Source organism: Camarhynchus parvulus, chromosome 1 (genome assembly GCF_901933205.1).
Source record: "Camarhynchus parvulus chromosome 1, STF_HiC, whole genome shotgun sequence".
Taxonomy (NCBI): domain Eukaryota; kingdom Metazoa; phylum Chordata; class Aves; order Passeriformes; family Thraupidae; genus Camarhynchus; species Camarhynchus parvulus.
Window position 1 is genome coordinate 70,294,995 of NC_044571.1, and position 27,611 is coordinate 70,322,605.

Genomic DNA, 27,611 nt, shown 5'->3' on the forward strand with positions numbered 1-27,611 from the left:
CTAGCAACTTTTGGGAAATATTCAGAGCCTGTTAGTTCTTTGGAGACAGCCACGTGCAGCATGGTAGAAGGAAAACAAAACAAGTAGCTTGGGTTAACTGTACTGTATAAATATATAGGGGTTTTTTAGCTGTAAGCTAGACAGGGTCTTCATCATGGAGGTCAGGGTGCCAGGAACTCTTCTTTATAGCCTTAAAAATTTACTGATCCTGGAGTACACAACCTTTGTTTAAGAATGTCAGATCGAGTTTTTCAAATAAATCTAACAAAATGTTACTGTTACTGATGCCTTGAGAGGCTACCTAGAACAGAGGCTAGACAGTGTTAAAGGAATAAATTAGGTATTTATTAAAAGGCCTTCAAAGGATACACCTTGGACACTACAAGAGCCTGGCCGAGACTACACCCAAGATGGACAACAGGCCACATATTTTCAGAGGGGAGGGGAGGGTCACATATTTTCAGACTTTTATAAGTTTTGGTCCATTTAAATATTGGGGTTCGTTGTCCAAATACAGCTTCAGGTTATGAAGTCCCATCCTCCCTGATTGCTCTCCTCAGTTTGCTGTTGTTTATACTTTTTGGGCCTGAAGCTGCAGCAGTGTTCTTGGGCTGGAAAAGGATTGTTTTGTTTAACTGAATTGTGAGGAGAACTTGCTAACACTTTTTATGAACTTCAGAGGTAGGTACTAATGCAGAGCAGAATCTGGAGAGTATGAAAGCTAAAACTTAAGGCATCATCATGGCAGAACTGCTCACTGTGCTAGGCAGTATGTGTTTAGGAATGAATCCAATGTTTTATCTTAAGCCTTTTTGTCCCTGCTGTTCCTGTATTTCCCTAGCAGCTGCCTTAAAACACGTGAAAATAGCAATACTTATCATGCTTGGGTAATGCTTGAAAACTCCTGTGAGTACAAGTTCAGTTGGCGTTCATGTGGTGGTTGAATGTGTTTTCATGGTGTTCCAGTTTGATTCAGCAAGGGCTGAGAGACGAAATGACATTTGAGGTATTGCCAAGCTTGGCACTTCCAAATGATAGATTAACGTGTATGTACTCACCCTTGTGCACAGCTGATAGAGAATGGGTGGCCAGAGACTGAATACTGCTCAGTTATGGAACTAACCTCCAGTGAGATATTGTACATGTTGATATCTGTCCTTTACACATTAAACTGTCCCTGCTCTTAACTTAGCTCTCTGTCACCACAGGTCAGCTGGTGTTTTACTGCTTTTTTGTCACAGGCACACAAATAATAAGTATTGTTAGAAGTGACAGTTAGTACAAGGCAGATAGCAACAGAGAAAGTGGCAGTGACATACCTAAGCTCTTACAGGCAAATTACATGTTAGGGTCTGGTGAACACTACCCCTTTGCCGGGCCAGCTTCTGGCAATCGGAGCCATGGATGGATGGATGCTCTATCCAAGCACCGTGTCTGAGGCCCAACTGAGCACAACTTCTGCTTTACCATTACCTCATTGTTTCTAGGAGTGCTTTTCAATGTTCAAAAAGGAAAGGTTGGGACCAGTTATTTTCTCCTGAGAATCTCCTTGTTCTTTTGTCCATTCTGTTGATAAACTGACAACAAAGGTGATCTTCTTTATCTTCTTCTTTCAGATGCAGTATTCACAAATGGACAGGGAGTTGACTATTTATTTGTTGGAAACATAGTTTACACTGTAAGTTTGTGTATCCTAGCAATCTTTGAATGGTAGATTTTCTTTCCAGACTTTTTTTCACCACAAGAAAACTGTGTAAACCTGAAGAAAATATGTGAGTTTAAAAAAAAAATCAACCTGATGCTGTGTGCATGATTTTCCCTCTTCCTTTTAATTTTTTTTCCCAGACATGGGCCAACAATAGTTTCTGCTCTGTCCTTCCCACATCCACTGCCAAGTTCCTGGGTTGCTACCTAAATGGTAGTAGCTTTTTAGGTGTAAAGGGGAGATTGGAGTTTGAGAGTGTTAGTAATGAACTTGTCTTCTTTCTTCTTTTTCTTTGCAGTATGTTGTAGTCACTGTTTGTCTGAAAGCTGGCTTGGAAACAACTGCATGGACTAGAGTACGTACTTTCCAGTATCTTTTATTTTATTAGCACACCTTCCTCCCTAATGAGTATTGATACAGATAAGAAGTACTAAAAATCATTTGGGACTTCAGAGTTTTAATTGATCTTTCATGTAAGGATAGGCTGCTAAGCTCCCTAAGTACAGAATGTGAGAGGAATGAACTCGTAGATCACAGGATATCTGTGATGAAAAAGGGCAGCCTGACAGAAGTGGCAAGAGTACGCCAGAAGTGTATTGTCAACATGTCTACTTAAAAATGAGGAAAATTTTGCGCGAAATCAACATACTACTGTAATTGCTTAAGAAAATGCATCAAGAAAATTATCCTTTGTAGTCTGTAGCTCCTTCAAAATTAATGCAATAGGGAATGAAAAGTGTCTGCCCACAGATAAACAAGTGGGCTTTGAAAACATCTTTGACCCAGGTAAAAAAAACTAGTGGTGACTCCACATTGGTTGAATTGTTTTGTTTTTTTGGTTTTTCTTTTTGAAACTTAGTGTAATAAGGATGTTACTTAATTAGTTATGTTGTTTTCTTGATTTAAGTTATTGGCTTGAAATGGGCAAGAGCTCTGTTACAGGTAGGTGACAGAATCCAGGAAGGCAGTGAGCTCCAAAGAGTGTGAGGGACAGGGAGGGGAGGGCTCCTGTGTTGATGAACCTTCACACCTTTCTCCCTTCCTTTCCCCTAGCCTCTCTGAAACACTAATTTTTTTAATTTTGATGGAGTCTCTTTTTTTCCACACCAGTAAGATACTTTATGGGAATCCGGTTTTCATGACATATGAAGAACTCTGCCCTCAAGACTAAGATGTTTTGAGGACACATATTCTTATTCTACTAGTTTCTTCAAGGGTTTGGCTTAGGTCTTGTTAACCTCATTGCTTCTGTTAGTTGTAAAATGTTTTGTTTCATTCCTCCCAGAGGAATTGTGAAGATCAATGAGCTGACATCTGTTCTGAATTTTAAAGATGAAATGCTGTCTGTATGGGTTATTTAATTGTTAGGGAGATGTTAATATTTTCTGCGCCATTCTCTCATCTGAAAATGAAATCTGAGTGTTTTTACTGTTGCTTATGCATCAGTTCTGTGTTGTGTATCAACATTTTAAAATGCAAAAATCCTTAAATTAATCCCTTGTGCACCAGAAAAGCATATAACCAAGTCAGCATTGAATGCATGTGAGCTTGTTTAGATCCTGGTTTGTTGTGAATTGTTTGATGGTTTCTCTTCTCTCCTCTTCCCTGGATAGGTAATGGGTGTCTTTTCAGCCACTTGGGGATAATCATGGGCCCCTCATTTCTAAACTTCTTTTTTAAAAGATACCATAATGTTTAGTAGATATTGGAGTTCTATAACTTTGGCATTTTACAGATAAATTATTGTTATTCAAACAACAGTTGTGTTTAGAATCCATTTTTTCTATATATACTTCTAAATCCTGCCCCATTGCTTGGAACAGTGACTCTCATCACCTCAAAATCTGATATTGGTTATAGTTTCAGCTGTGAGTGAATCAACACACAGAGAATCTTTAGGTTACTTGAAGAGTATTAAATTTATGGCACTAAGTTAAGCCTCTTCATCATCAAGCAGATTGGTTACAGGCAATTTGTTCTAGAGAATGAGAGAGACACTGCCACTCGGGAGAACAAGGTGATTTCAGCAGAAAGCTTTAAATAAATAACACAGTCAAAGTGTTTGGGAGCGTGGTATATCCAGTAGGTAGTGTTGAAACAAAGGCTCTGATAAAAGTGGCAACATAATGCATAATAAAATCCACACATCGAAGTTGAGTGGAGTAGGTTCCTGTTATGTGTGGCCTATGGAACACTGCAGTAGGCTTTTTCCCAAACACACAGAGCTTTTTTCATCACTGCTTTACCACACTGTAGGAACTGTTTCAGATAAGCAGGGTACATGGGAGAGCCACACACTCTGTCTAGTTTTTATGCAAGAATCTTGATTTCTTGTTTTCTGTCATTCATTTAACACACCTGATGGGCTCCCTTCTGGTTTTGTACATGAAGTCTCCAGGGATAAATGCAGATGTCAGTGGAGAATCAACAGTGCAAAGGTTTGTGGGGTGACTGTGTAAGGAACATTTGCAAGCAGGCCAAGGAGAGCTCTTCCAGAACACAGGAGCTCTTTTAAAGGCAAAGAAGCAGTTTGGGCAGATATAAGCCTGAGATAATGAGATGATTGGGACAACCATGAAAAGAAGGTAAAGGTAACATACAATGAGCAAAGTCTGCTCAGCTGAAAAGGGTAAAGATCTGCAAAAGTTGAACAGTGTCCTAGCAGCAGAATGAAAAGAAAAACCTGAGTGAGACAAAAATAAATTTGTCATGTCACTAGCATAAATACACTTCCTACTAAATAAGTCTACGTCTGAGATTGGGTTCTCTGCTTGCTTTTATTTTTACTGGTTTTAGTCATAAAGTACAGGAGCTAGGGAAGCACCAGTCCCAGCTATCCTGAGCCTTCTGTCCACTTGTCCGAGAGGAAGGCTGCGGCTCAAGAAAAGGAGTCACATCCTTTTCAGAAAGCAGTGATGGTGCTGTTCAGCCATTGCATGGGGCTGACTTTTCATAAGGGTGAGTTCTTGCAGCAGCCTTGCAGTACTTGATCTTTGGGGAGCTGAGCAGTACAGTTGCTCACTAGGGCAGGGCTTCTAGTCAGAAGCTTGACGTGAATTGGCTCAGTTTTTAGAAGACTAAGTAGACTGAAAGGATAAAATCCCTCTTGTCCTCCAAGTGTTTAAAAAAATCGTTCAATTTCCTTCTTTTCTTCACATTTAAACTGAATTGAGCATGTATTTTGGAGGTTTTTGTTTGTCATGTGGGGGTTTGGAGTGTGGCTTTTTTAGTTAATTTGTTTCTTGTTTGTTTGTTTTATATAACGAGTTGTTTATTTACTGAGGTCAGATCTCCTGGGTGAAACAGAATAAATAGCAAAGTTTGAAAGCAAATCTTCCTGCCCACTGTGTCTCTCCAGGAAGGGGCCTATCCCATGTCTTGTTTATTATTAGCCCAGCAACTTTCAGGGTTGCACAAAATTCCAGCTTTCTGAGAGTACCTAGAAGAGTGTTCTTTCCATTGCTTCTGACATTTTGTATGAATGCTTCTACTGTAAGGTAGTCTCTAGTTGATCCCAACTATCTGCCAGTCTGCACTGGTGCTGCAGGCTCCTTGCTTGTTTGTTTTCACTGCCTGTGCTGGAGAAAGCTGTCCTTTCTGAGGATGTCCAGCAGTTGCAGATTAGGAGCAATCTGCTTTTCCAGAAGTTTGTGTTTATCTCACAGCAAGCAGAGCACAATACTCAGACACTTCTTTGGTTCTCAGACATACTGTTCAAAAAGTCAACAGACACAGTCATCCAGTAGGAAGTATAAAGCCAAGAGCTGAACAAACACGCTGTGTCCACCAGCACCCAGTATGTGAATTCATTCCCGTGTTCCTGAACTCATATGTAATTAGTAATTAAGATTTATGCAGGTACTTCTCTGAATTGGAGCCAAAGTCATCAGCCACAGGAGCTGTTGGCATCCAGAAAAGTTGGAGCCAATTATGAGCTCAGTTGCTTGTTACAACTGAAGTTACTGGTTCCATCCACTGTGGTGTAAAAGTAAAACAACTTAAATCATCCTGAGCAGAAAAACAGTTTGGGTGTGTAGGAAAAACTACTTTAATGCCACTGAGAAAAAGTTTGTGCTGGATGTGCTCTTGGTCATTTAATAGTTCTTTATTTTCTCTTAGTGAGTCTACAGACTAAAGAACCAGTAAAGATGTAAACTGCATTGCATGTGTGTAAATCAGTTAGAACACCTTTAAAAAAAAAAAGCAAAGCTGATCAGTAGGTGTTGTTGATTGTGGTAGTATACAACACTGAATCTTGCTCCAGAGAGGGTAAGTGATGTATATGGCTTGTGTGTGTACACTGACATAGGGGATTTGTCCATGTGAACTTTAACCTGCACCTTTGAAAATTTCTACCTTGATTTACATGTTGAATCTGGAATGTGCATGACAGGATACAGGAACTAGATGAGAGAAATTATGGTTCCAAGGAAAATCTGACGAGTTTTTGGAGATCCAAATAAGACAGATTGGCTGAGAAGAGTATCTGTCTGCCCTGCTATGAGGCAGAGATTAAAGAGAAGTGGTTTGTGCTGTTTGAACAACCTGTGCTACTGGCGCAAAACCAAGAGCAGTAGACAGGCCTGAGTGAGACCGACGGAGACCTGAACAGGGAAACACTTCTGGGCTGGGTGGATGGAGGAAATGCCATGTGTTGACTGTGTTTCTCTCCCTGTTCTTGGCAGTTCAGTCACCTGGCCGTCTGGGGAAGCATGCTGCTCTGGCTCGTGTTCTTTGGCGTGTACTCAGCCATCTGGCCCACGTTCCCCATCGCGCCCGACATGCTGGGGCAGGTCAGTACCGGCGCCTGGCTCTGGGGACAGCGGCCCAGCACAGCGCCATGCTGTCACCCTCAGAGCTCACATAGTGCTAGCAAAGCACTGCTGCTCTAGCCAGAGTGCTTGGACTTCATTTTAACCTTTTCTTAATCCCTGTATTCATTTAGCTTAATCTCCTCATGAGAAGAGCTCTCTTTGTCCCCCAAACTGACTTCATCCATGATTACATGCACTGTGGATACTGTAGCAATTCCCAATTTGCTGTGATGGCACTGGGACTGACTCTTTTGTTAGTGTCTAGCCCTGGCAAGATTTTGTGTGTTTGACAAAATTTGGCTTTGGGATTTCGTTTTGTCATGGGTTTGTTCTTTTCCATACGTTTTGTTTCGCATTGTTGCTTTTTACCTTCGTTCATTCTAAATAAACAGAATTTCCTTGAGAATAGAATGAGATGGTCAGAAGCAGAAGGAGAGCTGATACATTGCTGATTATGGTACTAGAGGAATTATGGATTTGTTCCTTCCATGTCACCTGAGCTCCAGGTGGTAAAATTTTCCCTTCAGAGTCATTATCTCAATCCCTTGTGAGAAGATTGAATAGCAAGCCTGTCAAAATCACTCAAGAGGCTTGTGCATATTTAAAATTGGCGGATAGCAATTAACAATCATAACAATTAGGGATTTAGTAATTGTATGATTACTAAAAAGTTATTTTGTAGAGGTGGAACTGCTTTCAGATTTACCTGAAAAATGTATTGGGTTATAAGTTCAGACTTCAATGCAAAGATGTAGTACAGACAGAAGAAAAGCTATCTAATAATTTCAAGAAATTATATTCTTAGATTGCTACCCTTATGTAGTAGAAAATTATAATAAAAAAGCCAAGTGTTGGCAAGCCAATTAGATTTTTGAGATTGCTCTCATGTTTGTATTCAACAAGAGCAGTCAGGCATGATTTTGTTGCTGTTCTGGCTTAATACATATTTTATTATTATACTCTAAAACACTGAGGATAATGGAGGCTATGATACATTTTCATGGACAGCTTTTTACAGCTGAGACTGACAGCTGACAGGCTGGTGAGTGACTGAGCAGGTGAGTGACTGACAGACAAAGCCTCAGTCCTCTGGTGGTATTTCATGGTGATCTTGGCATGTTTCACAGCACACACAGCATCAGTAGCTCTAACTCACATTTTCATATATTGAGCAGGAATTTGACTTGAGTATCATGCAGAGTTGAGAACAACTTGTCCTCCACAGCAGACTTTAGTGCTGCCATTAACATGTCAGCCTTTCTAAAATGTAGACAACGTGGCAAAATATTGCTTCACACACAAGGGGCCAAGCTATGGGCTTTAGTTTGCTGTTGCCTTTCTTTTTTTCCCAAAAGTTACTCTTATTTTTTATTGCAACTTAAGCAAAATCTATGTTGTGCTGGTCATCAACGTTTGCTGCAGCATATAAAACCACAGGTCTTGGAACAAAACCTTCATATTAATAAGGCTTTGGTTTTTCTTGACTGTTTTTAGAAAGTGTTTGTATTTAACCTTTGTTTTTATGCCTGATTTTCTGACATTACGACTTGAGAGGTGGTACTAATATCTTGCCAAAATGAAAATAATCTGTTCTCCTTTTTTTGTTTTTTAATGGAGAACACATTTACCTTGGCTGGTAGAGCCAGTACTTGTGGAGCTGTGTACCCAGATCAGTAATTATCAATCTAAAACGTTAAGGATAGGTGATCATTCTATATAGATGATTTTTTAAATTCAAGCAGTCAGAAACAAGCTGTCTTATGGCTTTCAGTGTGTTCTAGAGGGGATCAATATCATTCTACCAGTTTTCTTGTATTTTTGAGAGAAGGAGCAGCCATTGAAAAATGTGGGGGTTTTTCCTTTTTTTTTTTCACTTTTATCCTTTTGTAAAATCAAGGAAAGCTCCCAAGGTGAAGGGAGCTTGTTTACTACTTGCATTAACTCCCACAGAGTCTCTTGAGTAATCGGTTGCTGTCATGAAACCAGCTCATGGTGAAACGAGCTGAGACTGTGTTACACTCTAGTCAGTAAAATGAGTTGCCTTGCTGCCTAGACTTTAACAATTTCTTTACTCTTGCTGTATTCTTTTGTTCATTTATAAATAATACGGTGTCTTAAAAGCATTGTTCTTGTTTCAGATCTTGCTAGTGTGTTTATCTTCAAATAAACTGAACTCCAGGACATTTTAGATGCTCATACTGTGGAAATCTAATAGCATTTGAAGGAAGCTGATTTTAGCTGGAATAGTCATTAGCATTTGTGCCAGCCAGGACTTTGTGCCATCAGTAGAAGGCACAGGAGGTGCAAAACATTTTATTGTGTTGTTTCACCAAATGTCAGCATGAAGCCTGGCAGACTTCAAATATGTGATGCTTTGTTTCTGCTGGGGTTTGTTAAACTGTTTGCACTAAGTATTTCCTTCTCTTGCCCATAATATCTTGAGCATTTTCACAGGGATATAATACCATTTTTCATCCTTGGGGGAAAAGGAAAGCGACTTACTTATTCTCTCTTGTCAGAGTCAACATATTTCTTCTGTTTTCACTACAATATTATGAATTGAGTACTTGTGACATACTAAGACAAAGCCATGATTAAAATCTCAATAGTCCTTAATAGAAATCTTCCAATAGTATGCATCTGGTACTTTGGGAAAAAAACTCTTTCTGCTTTGGGGGAACCTTTTCAGGCACACAATTTCTCTTAAATAGTATCAGAAATAATAATGTGAGAATAATGTAAGAAAACTCTCTGGTAGCTCTCTTGGCTTTCCTGAATTTCTGTATATTTTTAAGTTTGGGGGTTTTTTTATATATTTATGAGAACAGTGACACTAGAAGAGTTGGTGCCTTTTCCTTTGTCTTGCCAAAGACAAAAAATTACAAAAGCCAAGATGCTTTGATGGGAACTGATTGCTTTTGAGCAGTCACTTCCAGATAACAGTATTTTGTACAGTATATGAGTCCTTTCTTGCCTTTTGGGTAGTTATGACTTACCACCACACATTTTTGAAAGCAAGTAAATGTATGTGTTTTAAAAAGAGCTATCTAGTTTGATACTCATTATCTGGAAGAAGTGGTACAGAAATGTGCCACTCTGAGGATGTGAGCTCCTATTTAATTATCATGTCCCTGAACTTTCAGGGCTTCTCATAACCCAGTGGTATTTTGTTGATGAGCACATTAGCCACCGTCCTGCCCTCATGCAGTCTTGGGTATTTTGTTTGTTTGCCTGGGGATGGAGATTTGATGCCCTGAAGGGAACAGTGAGTGCTAACATTTGTGCTTATTTCTTATATGAGTCATACATATGGTATAAGAAATATGCTGCTAATGCTCTGTTCTGTATTGATTTCTTCATTGGAATTGAAGCATACTTTAGGTTCATGGGAATAATATTGCACTGTATGGAATTAAAGTCTGTGTGCAGGTATTCCCACCTCCACACATGTCTAAATACCTGTACCTGAAAACATGCATATGTGTACAAGAGGATGCTTTGAAAGTGATCATGCGTTGAGTCTTGATCTAGACGTTATCTCAGATGAAGAAAAACAGGTATCTTCTTTCCCCACCTTGAGCTGAAATTTTTAGTGTTTTAAGGGAGAGTAGGGTTGGCAGGAAAAGGCGCATTCCTATCACCCCTCTGAAGCATCTCCTTGTTGATGATGAAAGAAGTACTACATAGCTGTGATTTCTTTCTTCCAGTTTATTTACCTTAATATGTGTTGTGTTTTGTGTCTCCCTCATTAGTTGTTGCTACCATTCAGGAAATACCTTTAGGAAGATGAGTATGTCTCATGGTTTCTGCCTGAAGGAGAGGGGTTTAATCTGGTTTTGAGAGAGACGTGTGCTGTGGTTGTTTTAAAGTGCAGGTTGGTGTTTCTAATTTTTTAGACTTCTGCTTTGTGCTGTATGTGGTCATGTTGCAGAACTGGGGTTTAACAATCATCTTGATCTTAGGATGTCATTAGGAGGCCCATCTCATCAAAGCCTCATGGCTGGAGGTTGTGAAACTGGGGCTACTGCACTTCCCAGTTACCTTTATACAGCTGCATTTGAGAGAAGACTGCTTGAATCACAGTCCAAATAATTTTACCACCAGCATAGCAGAAACAGACCCATGTAAGAGCCACTTTCATAGCTGTAATTACAGGTGTGCCTTTATTTTCCAGTGCTCTGCACATCCTTGACAGAAGATACCTATTTATTGTTCAGTTAACCTAGCAAGAATCTGACAGTTTATTTGTCTGCTTATGAAGACTTTTAAAGAAGCTGCACATGGAGTTTACCTGGATTAAAGGTGTTTTTTAAAAGATCCCAGTAATGGAGATCTCTGTTTGACCCCATGTAATGTGACAGTAGTAGGACTTGCTTGCTTTAATGGCTTGTTAAGAAGACATCTGTGCCTTTTTTAGCAAAGCTTCCCATTCATCTGTGTGTATGGCATTAACAAGATGGGTTTGCCTTGACTATTGCACTGTTGTTGGCTTTTGAGGGAGGGAGGTGATGTAGATAAAGGGTGTGATGGACTCAGGTTGCATGGTTGGTTTTGTAGTTGGCCCTCAATCTGAAACTCTCTGAGATCTTGCTGATTGAGCTCTTACCAAAGCATGTGAGAAAACTTCATGGTTTTTAAGACTTGGAAACAACACGAAACACCCCCCAAAAATCCTGGAGGCAAGATAATAATCATTATTGTGGTGTAATAAACAGGTTTCACATTACTGCCCTTCCAAATCCACACTGCAAAGCTGACAGCTTAATGTACATTTTTGTGTTTTCCAGAATGCTTTCGTCTTATTCTCTACATTTGAATTGTTTTCCAGAGGTCTCGGTTGTTGTTCTCTCTGGCTTCTCATATTTCTACAGTTTGGTGCTAGTTAGAAAATTGGCTGTTCTGATTGTGGTTTGTTTGTCTGCAATCAGTTGCACATTAGATTGTGGTGTCAATGTTTTGGTTGGTGAAAATGCTTCATCCAGCTGTTATGTGCAAATCAGACTTCGCCTGCAGATTGAGGTCCTTAATGCCTGCTGATCATGTTTGTTTTTGTTATTATGCACAGAAGTCTCCGTGGCACTTGATGTGGTTTTGGAACATTTTCTGCAGTTTTGGACTAGGCTCTGAGTGGACAAATTAGACTAACGAACCATGCATATATTTTTAAGCCTCTGTTGAAGGAGTGGGTTTGTTGTTTTTATGAGCCACACATGGCTTTCAGAAATTATTCTCTCACTTCTAGATCTCTGGCATTGTGTTGTACTATGTCATACACCACAAAGGTGAAAAAATGGAGATAAATTAATATTTTTATAAGTCGTGAATGTGAAACTAATATATTAAGCATGCTTATTTTACGCAGGCTAGACCCCCAAAACATGCCCCTTTACCTATTTGGCAACTTTGACACAAACCTGTTCTAAATATTTCTGAAAGATGTCCCAGACTTAATTTCTCCTTAGGAAATATTTTACGAAGGCTTTAAAGCAGGACTGTATATGCAGCTGTGCCCAGCACTGTGCTGGCATTTCCTATATAGAGCCATGTGAAAATAGCATTAAGCCAGAAGCATAAATGCTTATTCAGGTTTGGGAACTGGCAGTGCAGAGTGAGGCAGTCAGCTGGCTTCAAACTTCTCCCAAGTGTTCATGTGCTCACCTTCACTTCTTGGTCCATGCTCTGCAGAAGAACTGTGGCTAGCAGGTGAGTGCATTAGATGGGGGAGCAGTAGGAAAGGGAGTGTTTGAATGGTTACTTACAGGTTGTACAGATGGTGCAGAGGTGGTCAGCTGGTTTTTCTTCAGTGTTGGGGCGTAACCTGGGACTCTAGCCATGCTGTCTGGTCAGTGCTGGTTTGGAGATCAGGTAGCTTTAACAAGTGTAAATGCTGCTCAGTAGCTTAAATGAAAATACAGAGCATTTACACTTTTGTGTACTTGCCCATTATCCCTGTTTATTGGTTTTGGAGTGGGGAAAAGCAGTGTCCAGGAACCAAGCTCCTTCACTCAGCATGGAATTACCATTCTGTACTAATGGACTGTGCTTCAGAAGTTGCATCTTTTCTCAATTTGGAGTTCAGCCTTGCTTCACGTCCCTCAAAATTTTCCCAAATAGCTTTATTTGTATATTTAGAAGTAGCAAAGCCTTGTTGCAAGTTCGTGGAAAGATGTTTGGAAGATATCCTGTTCCATGTTTTCTCAATTAGAAACAGCTGCCTTTTAAATATACAAGATCAGCTACTGTATTGTACCAGAGGCAGTGTTTACTAATGCTCATGTCTACAAAAAATGTCTGTGTTTTGAGCCCCGTTGACAAGCAAGGACAAACTAAGAACGTATGACTTGTCTCCTGGATCAGAGCATTCCTGATGTAGGCTGTGTTCTGCATTAGAAACTTAAGGAGGAAAACCAAGCAGCCCTACAGTGCGGGTTTGTCATGTATGACAAGGGTTTGTGTGCATCTCAGTAAAAGAGAAAGCTGTTCTTCTGTTGGGTAAGTGGAAAGCAGCCAAGCAGTTTTTATGCCTCTCATGAAGCAGCACTCGGCCTCTGTGGCTTCTTCATCAGATGAAGTTTGTAGGTTAGCAGTGTGCTGCACAAGCTGGGCTGCAGCAGCACGAGAGGCTTGGTAGCCAGGAGGAGTGGGTCTGCCTCAATAGGTGGTCACTGCTGAGCACTGCTCTGCCAGCTTGCCAGGTGTGTAAACCAGATCCATTTCCAGCTGCTGTGAAGGCATCAAGCAATATCCTGTTCCTATGTGGATGTTGTTGCCTACAAAATCTGTCATGATGAGGAAGGCCATGGCAGAGAGGATGTGAAAGTGGACCAGCATGCTGTCATTGCCATAATCGATAGGACAGAAACAAAGGAAGGTGGCAGGGTAATTGTCTAGAGAAGGTGGTTTTTAAAAGTGTGTTTAAACTCATAGCAATGAAGCTGTGAATCCTTTAGAAAGTAAGAGGAACAGCAGATGGGATCTATTCCAGAGGGCAGGAGGTGACTGTCTGTGAGTTGGAATTAGTGGTTTTATGGCTTGCTTTGGTCACACTTAAGTCACTTGGTTTTCTGATTAATGCAGGGAAGCCCAGATAACAGATATTTGGGGGTTGGTTGGGATGTTGTTTTTATCTTCGTTCCTTGGGGACAGAAGGGTCATGTTATGTTTTTATTTGAATTTACATATTATAAAGGATTTTTGTTTGTGGAAGATTCTTTGTTTGTTTAGCTGAATTTGTGCTCCATGCCACTGTTTCTTTCCTTCACTAGTGGATTTCATTTTTGTAAGAGACAAGCATAACCATGTCACACGGGAAAATATTTCCAGATCAATTTGAAACATACTTTTATTCCCTTTCCTCCCTAAAGTATATGTTTCATGAGATCATTTTTTCCCCCCAATTGTATTATGCCAAAATTTGATCCAAAAAGCCCTGAGGAGTAGAAATGATCTCTCTTATATTGTTCTAAGGCAAGCATAGGTACACAGGAGTAGTGAGGCTGGAAGGAGTACAGCCCTTCCAAGTGCCCTGGCTGCTGGTGTGGGCAGCCAGAACAGCCTGGCCCCCATGGCTTTCCTGGTAACTCAAGAGCTGACAGCAACGATGGTATCTCATGCTGCCTCTCTATTGGCGTGGCAGGCAAAAAGCAACTGAATGCAGCCACTTCTGAGAGTGCCTTTGGGGCTTGAGTCTGTGCAGGAAGTCAGACTGCCCCCATTTGGCTTGTGGAGTGTAATTCCTCATTTGGGTATTTGCAGCACTTGAGCTGGTGTTTTTATACCAGTACTCTTGTCAGAAGATGTAGGAAGGAGTGTCTCCAGAGAGCTGTGTTTTCTTTGGATTCAATACAATTGATAGGAGAAAAGGACAGAATTATACAGGTGCTGTCCATAACATAGTGCCTGAAGTGTGGACGGGTCGGTTATGTTTACATATGCCACCACTGGTCTCTGGAGCATAAAACCCAGCAATGGTACCTCTCAGTAGGCTGATATTGGAAAAGAAGTTTCTTTCACTATTAGGAGCTGCAGCCTCTTTCTGAGCATCTTGCAGAGCTACATCTTGCAGCTCTGGACGCATCTCCGCTTTCTGAGATATGGCTTAGATAAGACAGTTTCATGCTTATGGTAGAGTCAGCAAGCCAGTGCAGAGGCTTGGACAGTAGTGTTGTCACGCATAAAAGAGGATAAGCAAGAAAAAAAATTATTTCTCTGTACCATGGAGTGCTTTATGGTGGATGCTGGATGAGCATTCAGTACAGAAGGATTCAGTACAGTGGCTGAAATGTACAATGAAAGTTAGACCCGACATAGCTTTTCTATTTTCAATAAATTATCCCAAATGCAAGTTGTCAAACAGCATTTCTCTGCAAGTACTGCTTACCACTTCTTACCCTGTTCAGTATCTGGGACCTGGCAGATCCTTTTGAAAGAAATGAGCTAGAACAATACTATATGCAAACTTACTTTCATCATCTCATTCTCATTTGGATTGAAATGCTTTGTATCTCATATTAGATTTCTGAGAAGGAAAAGGATGAACACCTACCAGCCATCAGGTCCTCCTGCAGTAAGCTGTGACCTGCACCTAATACTGAGCAAAGAACATGCTGAGGGAATGAGAGTTTCCACACCATACTTAATTCATTGCTTGCGGTTGCATGGGTGTACAAAATGTGTGAGGGATTCAAAGAGAAGATGCTATGGTTGTCAGTGTCATTTTATATTTTACAAAAAATGGCTGTCAGCTTTGCAAGGACCTCTTTTGTAGAATGTTTTGGAGTAGGCATCTGTTCTAGCAAATATCTAAAGGGTTTTCTTTTGGCACTTTGTCATTAGTACTCTGGTTCCAGTATGTTAGCATGTTAGCTAAGCAGCATGTTATCCTGCAGTCTGTGTACATTCAGTAGAACCACCAGTGTTAGGCATTTTATTTTCAGCTATAGAGTAATCTTGTTGTGGGGTTCTGAAAGGATTTGTATGAAAGATATACCAAAAGGGATGTTTTTAGGCTAATTCTATTTCAGAGAAGCATGAAAAGTAATTACTTCAAGTTTTGCTTCAAAAGAAGCGCATTCAGGCAAAGCTTTTCCCGATTCAAGTGAAGTTTGTCCACTCTGAAACAGAAATCAGAGGAATTTCTTTGATAATTTTACTCAGTTGACTTTTATTGTGCTTCTGTAAAATTGGATATATATATAACAAGAAATTTTAAAACGTGGAGGAGGGAGAAGTGAATATATGGAAAAACCAGACAGGTATCTGGTGGGGAGCAGAACAACTGAAAATAAGGCTCTGTCAATCAGGTACCTATACAAAGTGCTGTTATTTGAGGCTAGGCAAAATCTCATTTAGCTAATGGGTCTCAGCATTACTGTTCATTCAGAACAGATGGGAAGAGCAGTTGAACTCTCGAATCACTGGCATCCTCACACAGACCAAAAGGCATATGAAAGGCAGCCACAAAATGCAAAATGTTTTTCAAAGACCCACTAAAAGTTTAGTGAAAAGTGTGTTTGATTTCAGCTGTGTGTAAGAAAGAAAATGTTAATGCGGAGTGTGGAATTATATTTAAAAGTTGGAAATGGCCAATGAGGGAACTGAGAGGAAGTTTCTAAGTAAAGACACTGAACATTGCACACACACCATGCCCCAGTTCTTTGTTGCCATCAAGCTTTAACAGAATCATAAAACCATAAGGTTGGGAAAGACCTCTAAGGTCTTGTCAAGTCCAACCATTAACCCAGCACTGCCAAGTGTCCCCAAGTGCGCATCTGGATGTCCTTTAAATACCTTCAGGCATGGTGACTCCACCACTTCCCTGGATAGCATGTTCCAATGCCTGAGGACCCTTTCAGTGAAAAAGCTTGTTCTAATATCCAATCTAAACCTCCTTTAGCAGAACTTGAGGCCATTTCCTCTTGTTCTTATCACTTTTTATCTGGGGTGAGAGACTGACCCTCGCCTGGCTATAACCTCATTTTGGGTAGCTGTAGAGAACATTAAGGTCCTCCTTTTGCCTAGGCTAAACAGCTCCCTCAGCTGTTCCTTATGAGACTTGTGCTCCAGACCCTTCCCCAGCTCTGTTGCCCTTCTCTGGACACACTCCAGCCCCTCAATGTCTCTCTTGCACTGAGGGGCCCAGAACTGAGCACAGGATTGGAGCTGTGGCCTCAGCAGTGCTGGGTACAGGGGGACGGTCACTGCCCTGCTCCTGCTGGCCACAGCCTGGCTGATCCAGGCCAGGATGCCATCGGCCTTCTGGGCCACCTGGGCACACTGGCTCATGTTCAGCTGCTGTTGACCAGCACCCCCAGGTCCTTTTCCACTGGGCAGCTTTCCAGACACTGCCTCTGGTCTGTAGTGCTGCCTGGGGTTGTTGTGACTCAAGTGCAGGATCTAGCACTTGGCCTTGTTAAACCTCATACAGTTGGCCTCAGCCCATGGATCCACGATGTCCAGGTCCCTCTGGAGAGCCTTCCTGCTCTCCAGCTTGATGTCATCTGCACTTGGCCCCCTCATCCAGATAATTGAGAAGATACTAAACGTGATTGGCCCCAATACTGAGCCATAGGGAACATGACTGATGACCAGCCACCCGTGGATTTAATTCCATTCCACACCACTTTCTTGGCACAGCCATCCAGCCAGATTTTTACCCAGGAAACAGTGCAACCATCCAAGCCATGAGCAGTCAGTTTCTCCGGGAGAATGGTGTGGGAATTGTTGTCAAAGGCTTTACTGAAGTCCAAATAGACAAGGTCCACAGCCTTTCCTTCTTCCGCTAGGCGAGTCACCTAGACTGTTTCCTCTCCTCTGTATTGTATTGCCATTAGACATTTAGTGAGTTGAACTCCCCTACAAGAACAAGGGCCAGTGATCATGAAACTTCTCCCAGCTGCTTATGGAATATTTTTTCTTCCTCTTTATCTTGATTGAGTACACTATAATAGACTCTGACCAGGATATTTGGCTTGTTGACTTTTCCCCTGATTCCTATACATAAACCCTCAACTCTGTCATCACTATCATCAAGCTCTAGATACTCATAAGGCTCCCTAACATGCAAGGTTACCCCACCACCTGACCTTCCTTGCCCCTCCCATCTGAAGAGGTTCTACTCACTGTAGCACTCCAGTTGTGTGGGTCATCCTATTATGTTCCTGGTAATGCATCATTAGCTTTCCTCCTCTGCAGTGGTTTCCAGCTCCTCCTCTTTGTTGCTCATGCTATGGGCATTGGAGTAAATCCATTTCTGTTGGGCTAATGATCCTGCCAGCATTTTTGGGGAGAAGCCCTAATTCCTACGTGAACATACTCAGGAACTTCCGCAGTTTCTGACACATCAGTAACCCTTGCATCTTTGCTGCTGCATGGATCTCCCTCCCTTCCCTCCGCTGAGACATCAAACCGAAGAATCTCACACCATCCCTTATGGAGTGCCACCCTCAGGCTTGTATCTGGTGAGCCTGGTTTTATCCCTTTCACCATTCAGATCTAGTTTGAAGCTCTCTCAGTGACATCTGCTAATTCTTGTGCAAAGATCCTTTTCCCCCTGTGGGACAGGTGGATCCTGTCTGTTGCCAGCCATGTTCTTGTGAATGTTGATGATAAAGTGCTGTTGTAGCAAATGTATGTATCACTAAAGATTTTATTCATTTTTCTCTTAACACTCTTCCAGTATAAGAATGTTAAGAGAATGAACTTCAGTAGTCACATGGGTGTGAATGTTTGGACAAATGTTTTTGGGCTCTGTCTGTGCCATAACATATTGGAAACATCTCTTTGGACTGGTTAGCAGCATCAGAGCAGCTTTCCTGTATGTGATGTGTCCATGCAGTGCCTAAAGGGCTTGTTAATGGTGGAACCCCTTATGCTGTGGGTGCAGAATTTCAGATTTCTGAAGACAGAAATGGGCTGGAGACACCTGTAGAAATGGCTTACTAAATATAGCGTGTGAACATTAACGACTGCAGATAGGTTGTAACATCAGCTGCTCTCATCTGTTGCATCAGAGCTCTTTGCAAAGCTGGGTCTTTGAGTGATTAAATGTCGAAGTCTGTTGCTAAACTGACAAACTTGAGTGAACAGAGCAAGTAAGTTCAATCTAGCCTTCTGGATACTCATTAAGGTGATCCTGGGCTTTTCACAAACCAGGCTGTAAGCAAGGTATGTACACGTTTATCAGACTGAATGTGTCTGCAATTCCTTTTTTACACCAGGATCACTTTAGATACTGCTTTAAGACAGACTACAAGAGGGGTTGTGTGAGAGAAAGAAATGTCAAGAGGGGCAAAGAGAAACAAGAGCTGTGGAGGACATTGCCTGAGTTATATTATGCTCATTAATTCAATTTGAGGCAGGAATGTGTGTAAATAAACCCTGGCAGCTGCAGCAGCTCTCATTTCTGCAGGGCTTTGGCAGGAATGCAGGGGCCAATGGATATGAAATCCTGGCTCTCTTTTGAGAAATTGCAGGCAGACAGCTCTGCAGCCAGAAGAAAGAACAATCTAAGATTTACTGAGAAGACGTAATCACTTTAAGCAGACTTGAAGAGTGTGGAGTTTCAGACATGCAGATTTGGAGGTAAAATTAGTGCAGACAAAAACTAAGTCATTGGAAAACCATGGGGCTTACCTAATTCTCTTGGGTTAATGGCATTATTCATGTTCCAAATATTCAGCCTCAAAATGGAGCAGGAAAACTGTAGCTGCAACATTAGGTGTCTTCAGAGTAACCTGAGTCTGGATATTCACCAGTAATTTTCTGCAGGTAGTGTAGCTGTTTGTGCCATGTACTGAAAGTCAGATGTGCTGACCACGTTAAGTCAACTGGCTTGTGTCCCAGGGAGTTTAGTCTTTGGTGCTCTGTCTGATTCTGGATCCCCAGGAGTGCCTGGAAGAGCATTCCCATCACTTCATGTGGTCCAAGAATGTGTGCTCCCCCTGCTCCCCCACCAAAATATTCAGAGGACAGATCCCTCAATGGGTGCTGCAGAGCTCAGGATGGGGAGAAGGATGGTTCTGCAACAGTTAACAAGTGATTTTCAGATCAGTGGATTTTTCTGCTCTGTTTTTTTAAGTAGTAGTAGTTACTATTTGGCTGAAGCTGATTTGAATACGATCTTGATATATCAGCTGTAATTTTTAAAAGAATTTAAGAAGTGAAAAAACCAACCAAACAATGTGGCTGGCTTTAATCTAGAAGTTTAAATAACAATGTCGCCCAAAGCCAAAGTGGTTTTAAAGGCACTGAGATGCAGGTTTTAATGGCAGTATTAGAGGTAACCATTAACTGATTATATTTTACCAGATACTTAAAATCTGACAGTTACTTTATTGATCTATAAAAAAGCAAGATTTTTTTTCCTCAAATGAAAACCAGCTTCTAGGATAGGTCTTCTTTTTAATCTCAATTCCATTGTCTTCAAATATTTGCATATCAGAAAATTTCATTTTGTTAAAAGTGTGCTGGCAAGGGAGTTTGTGTGAAAACAAGGTCTAGTAAGGTCAGAACTATAGAGCAAAAGCTGCAAATGGAAGAACTTGACCTTAGCAATAATAATAATGATAATGCTTAGTATTTGAATGTTCATTGGGTTTTAGAATAGCTGCTTTGCTTTGCACATTAGATAAATTAGTGCAAACAAAGGTAATGATGTATTTAATTGTAGCTCCTTTTGTGTGACAGAGTTTGTCAATAACACTTTCAAAATACGTTTCCTAAATAGCACTTTGAAGTGTTTATGTACTGTGACTCTGCCATCGTCTTTTTCTGTAGTACAGGCACCTATGTCGGGCAGATGATAAGCCAGGAGGCATCCGGGGGGTGTCACAAACAATCAGATTAATTATTCAGATTCCGAACTGGCAGCTATTTTGTTAAATAGCTGTGTCTCTGTAGCAGAAGCAGAGCTACATGCAATACATTGACATTGTAAGTTTTTCTTAACTGCTTTTCAAGGGAATCCATGAGCAGACCAGAGGTTTTGTGCCTTTCAATTTGGAGAGTACTGAGGGACATTTGGAAATATAGGTCATAGAAACAGGGAACTGGAAAAAGGCACCCCAACAGTCGAGCAAGGATAGACCCTGTCATAAAAAAAACACTGGCATCAATTTTGTTGAAAGTGGCAATATGCTCTAGTTTAATGGTCTTTCAGACAGTTCATTATAAGTTTGTCATAAATCTGTTTCTTTTAATGTGGCAAGTATCTGCTGGAGAAGCAGTGGTCAAAACTCAGAGCAAACCGCTGAGACACTTAGTATGTTGTTTTATGCTCCCCTCTATTTTAAGCTGTTGTTTACATCCAGTGTTGTTATTGCCCCTTTCAGCCCAGCTCACCCTTGACACTGCTAGCTTCAAACATCATCTAATGTGTGATTTAGCAATAGAAGAGCAGCAAGATCTGCTCACACCTGATGTCTTTCAATAGCTGCCTCTGGGTCAGTAGCCTCTGGCTGGCTTTGCCATTCTTGAGAAACTTGAATTTTAATCATTTGCTCCTGTCAAGAGCAGCAAAAGGCACACTCTTTCATCAGTTTCAGCACAGTGAGTCTGAGTCCAAGTCCCCTGGAAGTCTCTGCTTGCTGCTAGTTTTGGCTGGAATAAAATCAGTCGTGATTTGTATTCTGCCTCTTGTGGGCTTCTCTACTGATATACAGAGAGGCATCCAATGTTTAAAATCTGCACACAGCACAGCCTCACTGGCATGGTTGTTTTCTTCCTGCTTCTTTACCCACTGTTGCCCAGCACCCTGGTGTGTATCCCCACATAGGTACACCTGGGTGCAGCAATCATCTCAGGTCACCGTGGTTGTCGCCTCGCACCACAAGTTTTGTGTACACTTGGATGCACATGGTACTTTAAACTTAATTTCTAGTAACATACCTGCATTGTTTTGTAGGTAAGATTTTCTCTTTGTTTCTGTCATGTCCTGGATTTACTGTTACCTCTCTTGCTGCTCAGAGACAGATGAGGAGCAAGTGATGGCAATGTCAAGTTTGCTCCTCCCTGGCTGGCTGCTTGCAGGGCCCCTGTGCTGTGCAGGGCTGGCAGCCGCAGTCCTGCTCCCTGCTCACCCTTGGGCCCCTCACACCTGCTTGGTGAACCACCTCCAGGAGCATCCCATCCACTGCAAGCTGCTCCTTCCCCCCAGACTGTGCGGTGCTTTTTCCAGCAGAGCTTCAAAAGAGCAGAAAGGACTTGAGGGAGAAGTTTTGTGAGCCATCCAGCAGTCACAGCAGGGGATTGAAGGGCATTTTCCAAAGTGCCCTCAATTAATTAGTGTTGCTGTGGCTAAAAACTTACTGGAGCCCAGGTATAGCTTTGAGTGCTAGCACTGCAGGGAAGGCCCTGAAGAGTCATTTCAGCGAGTTCTTTGCTTTACGTTTGATTCCTTCCTTTTTTCTTTTTCTTCCGGTGGGACTTAACTAGGACAGGAATCAGTCTGGCTGAAACAGAATTTATCACAGTAGAATACATTACTGAGTTAGAGCTCTTCCTCCCTGCTTAGCTACTGCTGGCCATTTGTGTAATCTCTTAAACAGTTTGGAAAGTTTTAAACTTTGTGCCAGAACGGAGCTATGAAACATAAAAAAATAGCTAGTGCTGTCCTAAACTGAAAAAATTGAATATGATAGTCAGAAGTGTGGCTGTACTGCTGTACTTTGGTCAGCATGGTGACATGCAGAGCACTTCTTCACCACAGTTGTGCTCTGCAGTTAGGATTCAGCATTCCAAAATCCAGTAAGCCTCCTGTTCTGCCTCCATGGTCTGCCTGCTTTGGGGATTTTTATTTATTAAATCAGATACCCAAAGAGGTTTTCTCTGTGTGTATTTTTTCAAATGTGGAACTTTCTCCTTATATTGACCAGCATTTCAAATTAAAGTGTTTTTTTTTAGCTGCAAGCCAGTGATGGGTTTGAAACCTGTCTTACGGTTATAAAGCAAGAAGGTGAATTTGATAACAGGGGAGAAGGAGGAGATTCACAGATTCTTATTTTGGACATGAGACAATATGTGCTTTCTACCAGGTAGTGTTTTCATGCATGCCATTTAAAACACTTGACAGGGATGTTTTTAATCAAATTAATCTATTAAGAATAGTTTTCATATCTACTAAGGAAAGTGGAGGCTTTTGTTGTTGGAGCCCAAGGCTAGAAGGAATTTTAGTATGTTGGAGTAATTATTGCTGTGATTTTATAGACTAATAGGTTGTAGTCTTTCTGTGCCTCTCATTGGAAAGCTGGGAATTTCCCCCTTTGCAGTAATCAAAATTTCCTATTGTTGAATTCTTATGGTGAAAATATCCCAAGTGGCTGTTAGCTTTCCTATAGACTCAATCTTGTTTTGGGCTTGAGCAGTGTCACTGTAAGGCTTGGGTGGGTTTTGATATGACTTTAATTTTACCATCTATGTGTGCTTTACAGTATGACTGCTACTGTAATTGCGTATTTGCCTTCAAACAATAGCTTGCAGTGCTGTGTATTTTTTTTCATTGCTTGGGTACATGTGTCATGTTTGATAGTGCTGCTTATTGTGCTGTGTGCAAGATGATCTATTCCTTGAAATCTTTTGGGAAGGGGTGTGGGGGTGTGGAATACAGTAACCATTCATACACACCAAATGTGTCAGACTGAATACTAGAACACAGGATAATCGTGGAAATGCGGTAATTTTTAAGCCTGTCTAAATTAGCTTTCTAGCTCACCACATCATCCCCTGAAGTCAAAGAAATGATGCAGTACAGAGCCACCATCTAAATTATTAAAATGTGTTCCTTGGAGAGGAGATATGTTCATATATAAGTCTAACTCAATAAAGATTTATTGGATTTTTGATATTGATAGTAGGAACTGAGTAAATAGACAAGAATGGGGGAGATGGAGGGGGAATTAGAGAGGGATGTATACCAGTGATCAGGTGGTGAAAAAGAAACCCATGTAATGAGTAATATTTCTATTTAAGTAGTATATACATAACATTTTAATGACAGTATTGAAATACTGTACTTCAGCTGTATAATACTCTTAGGAACTTCACCAGTGCTAGTTCAAGGTCATTTTTTTTAACCTGGCTATGCCACTTCCCAGCCTTGAACTACTGCTCCAGTTTTGTCATTTTCCCATCCATCTGTTGTCTATCCATTTGTCAGTGTTGATTTCCATGTATTCTTTTCCACTTTATTCAAGATATTTAAGGAAGGTGAAATCAAGATCTGATATAGCCACCCTATATTCTTGCCATATCCAGCATTATTTTTCTCTTCTGCTTTTTTCCAGCAGTTCGGCCCTAAACACATTGTTTTCTGTGTCCCAAGTTCTTTTGTAGACCATTACTCTCTTCTATTCCATGTTAATGATTTCATCTGACATTTATCAAACCACACTGCACTACTCTCTCTTGTCCTTTTTTCCTATTGTTTCTTTATTCACTATAATGTTGGTGACCCTTCGTGCAGTTTCCCCTTCTCTTCAACCACAGCCATCTTCTGTCCAGTTCTGTCATCTGCTTATCACAGATCTTGACTAATTCTGAAGCCACTGGCTTTTTTTGGTCTCTGTTTTTTGACAATTCTGATCATCATCTTTGTAGAAGCCACCACTTGTCCCAAGCTATCATGTTAGTGTCTTGCCACCTCAGTTCATATGGGAAAGAAACCTGATTATAAACAGCAAGTTGAAGTTATCCTTTAATTCTACAAGGCACTGCTGAGAGAAAGTGAAGCAGGTCCTGAAAGAGTGTCCCAGCAGAACAGGAACAAAGTAAAAGACCGAGCAGAAGTTTCTTAACAGCTATTCACTTTGAGTATTTTTAAGCAGTAGTGTTTTGTGCAGTGTGAGAGGCAGGTGGCAGATACTGCTGCCAGAGAGGCTGCATTGGTAGCCTGGGGTCACAGATGCTATGCAACATCATGACAGTGTTTTCCAGTTACACACTTGGATTCAAGAAAAGCAGTGCAGTGGATGTTAAAATATTATTTCTCTGTACTTCATTTCATAAAATACATGCTAGGCAGTTCTTCATTCAAATGCAAGGTTGACAAGTTTGTAAGTAGTGTTCAAAACAGACGCACAGCTGTAACATCTTACTAATAGTCTTCACCCACATTTTGGCATAAAGATGTGTTGTAAAACTTGGTCAAGGGGAGAAATACATCAAAAGGGTTAAGAATCCATAAGAGATTAAGGATCAAATGGCTCCACAGAGGAAGAGGGAACTCAAAACTGAATAATGCTGTGAGCTTTCTTGGAACAGAGCACTGCCAGCTGCTGTTATAATCCCATTGCTCTTAAAAGGCACAAAGCAAGCCTGGGACAATTGTGTCTCTGGGTTCAGTATTAAATGAGCTACTTTTGAACTGGCATGCAGGGTTATGTCATCTTCTTGATGAAGTGGCCTGTAGTGTGCATCCTTTACACATCTGTAACTACTTAGGAACGCCCCTGAAGTTCCCCAAATGATTACAAACCACAGGATGATCAAGAGAAGAGAAAGGACAGGGGAGTGGGAACACTGGGTTTTATTATGAATAAGCTTCCAGTCTAGAGGATAGTAAGTAACTTCAGAGGAGAGGCTTCTGCTCTGACTAAGCACTTTGCTTTTTATTTTTTTGGAAGATAATCTCCTCAGTACCATGTCACTGGATCTCCCTTTGCATGGCTTGTACCAAGCCGACACCTGGACTGACACTTAACAGGCAGCATGCAAGCTCAGCACAGTAATGGTAGATGCACAGTATGATGTTCATACAGTTGTCAGTCTTCTCACAGGTACACTGGAGTAAGCTGAGAGATGCTGGTAGAAGCAGGGGAGTGTGAACACCTGAAGGGCTTAGACTTGCTTTTTGGAAATAATTTTCTCCCAACTTGATTTTTCCCTTCTCTACCCATTATCTTTCCTCTGCCCTCCGAGTGACTGTCTGCTTCTTCCAGTACCTGCATTCCTTTGCTCAGAAGAGATCAGGAAACAGGTTACCATTTCCCACCATGCTTGCTGGTCTAAAACGAATAAGGCAGAGGCCAGCCCATAACTCAAGCTTGCAGGCTGTGATGAGCTTTGATGGGAATCTTAGTGCAGCAAAGTGTAGTGTGGGAAGCAGTGGTACAGAGTAAAGAGTTGGAGAACAAGTTCATACTTTAGTGCATGTCCTGATAGTTTTCTGAAACTGCCCTGGTGTATAGATCGGAGTGGAGCTCTGAGTAGATCAATATCATTTTTCCAGGAACAGTCTGTAACATGTTCTTTTCTTAGTGCTGAATCCTTTGAGTCTGGCACTAAGGGTCTATATCAGGAACTGTGAGCAAGTCAAGGGGCCTTCTATGGAGCTGTGAAAGGGGTCCTGGAACTCACATCATCCTTCTCTCCTGTAAAACTATAATCCTCCCTCCATCTGAGGTGCCAGTCTCTTTCTGAAGTGTTTCTTACCATGGCAAAGAATCCCCTTTCCTTCCCAGCACAGGTACAAAAGCAGCTTGCTGGTCTGACTGGAGCCATCCTGAGTCTCCACGTGTGTGGGCTGAACTCTGCCACCATTTTGGGTGCCAAAATTTCCCTCATTTCAACTCGGAGCAAGGATGTAGTCTGGCACCCAGCTGCCCCTGTCTACTCTGAATAGCTTGCTGCACCTCTTCTTTCTGAAACAGTAAAATGGAAAGGATTAATTTTAAAAGGAGTTTCAGGCCATTATTCCCTGAGGAAAAATAGGGTTTAAACTCAGATTTGCAAATGCGTCTTGGAGATAACGAGCATTTTTGTATGCCCTTGTGTCTGCTGCTCAAAGCTGTGCTCTTTCCATGTTAATTATCTCCTTCCTTGATTAGTCCAAACTCCACTGTTTTGATATCACTAAGTCCCAAATCATACTTGTAATCTTTCCAAGCTTCAGCATCCAAAAATTCTCATTTTAACCCATTATTCTGAGCCTGCATCATTTGGAATTCCTCCTCAAGCTCCTCGTGTACTGTTTCTGGTGTTGGCAACTCTTGCCAATTTATTATAAGCCACATGAGCCTGGCCTTTGCTCAGGAGCCTGTAGGAACAAGAGAAAATTTGCAGTATACCTCCTCTGCTTTCATAGGCTTTGGAAACTGAGTAGATATCCACCTGGTATACTGGAGCATGAAGGAAGTTGTTCTGTGTATCAGGCAGGGATCCCATGTCTTCACAGTTGTTAGTGATGGTCATTGAATATATGTGCCCCTTTTCTGTTATTTGATGTTATTTTGGACAGGTGACCCATTTAACACGTAAGACAATTTATCTTTTAAGGGTAGCTTCAAGCCATGCTAATAAAAAAACCTTTTTGTGTAAATATAGAGAATATCTGTTGTTCTTTGCCACAGAGCCTACAAAGCAGTCTATGCTGTAGGCCTAATTACGCTCCCAGTGTCAGAAGGCTTCACATGCACCTACACATGAGATGGCTTACAGTTACTGCTGATGTCTCCATGCTAGTGCAGAAGCCCACTTTGGCCTCTCTAGCGTATCACATCAAGCACTGTTGTGTTTTGTTTCACTCCCTGGTCATGTCAGTTCAGAACCCCCTGCCCGTGCTCCCAGAATTACTTGGTGCTGTATACCTGACGTAGGAGATGAAGCAACTGAAGCAATGGAGGAAGGTACTTCAAGCTTAGTGCCACTCTGATTTAGCAACATGGGTGAAACTTTGCCATCTGCTTCCACCTTCTGTGGCAGGCCTATCAGTTTCCTAGGTTCCCAGTTTCTTTTCCCAGCTCCCTTTCATGTTACAGAAGGCAGACAGGATGCTTGGTGTTAACCTTCTGGCACTGTCAAGTCCTGGCTTGGGTTAGGTCTTCTCCTAGGCAATTCTGCAGCAGAGCAGAATTGCAGGACATATTGCTGTACGTGATAAAATTTGTCAGTGTTGTTGGGGTGTCTCCAGGAGAGAGTCCAAAACAAGAACACACACTACTTAAATTTTGTCATTGAATTGAATGATGGTTTATAACAGATCTATCAATATTGGCTACCTTTTTATGTCTTGCAGTTCACCACCAATGTCATAAATTATTGATGCTCTGTTTCTGAGACTTTGTGTATAGTCCAGAGATGGCTACACAACTGATTTGTTT

General features: G+C 41.3%; 1 protein-coding gene across 4 annotated transcripts in view; it reads left to right on the plus strand.

The window, feature by feature from the left end:
* Positions 1-27,611, plus strand: part of ATP8A2 (ATPase phospholipid transporting 8A2) — a 280,843-nt gene that overhangs the window by 175,701 nt on the left and 77,531 nt on the right. For all 4 annotated transcript variants that reach the window (XM_030944045.1, XM_030944071.1, XM_030944054.1 and 1 more), the window contains 3 exons: positions 1,617-1,678; positions 2,004-2,060; positions 6,391-6,498. In XM_030944045.1, coding sequence (XP_030799905.1) covers positions 1,617-1,678; positions 2,004-2,060; positions 6,391-6,498 — 227 coding nt within the window. The remainder of the gene's footprint in view (positions 1-1,616; positions 1,679-2,003; positions 2,061-6,390; positions 6,499-27,611) is intronic.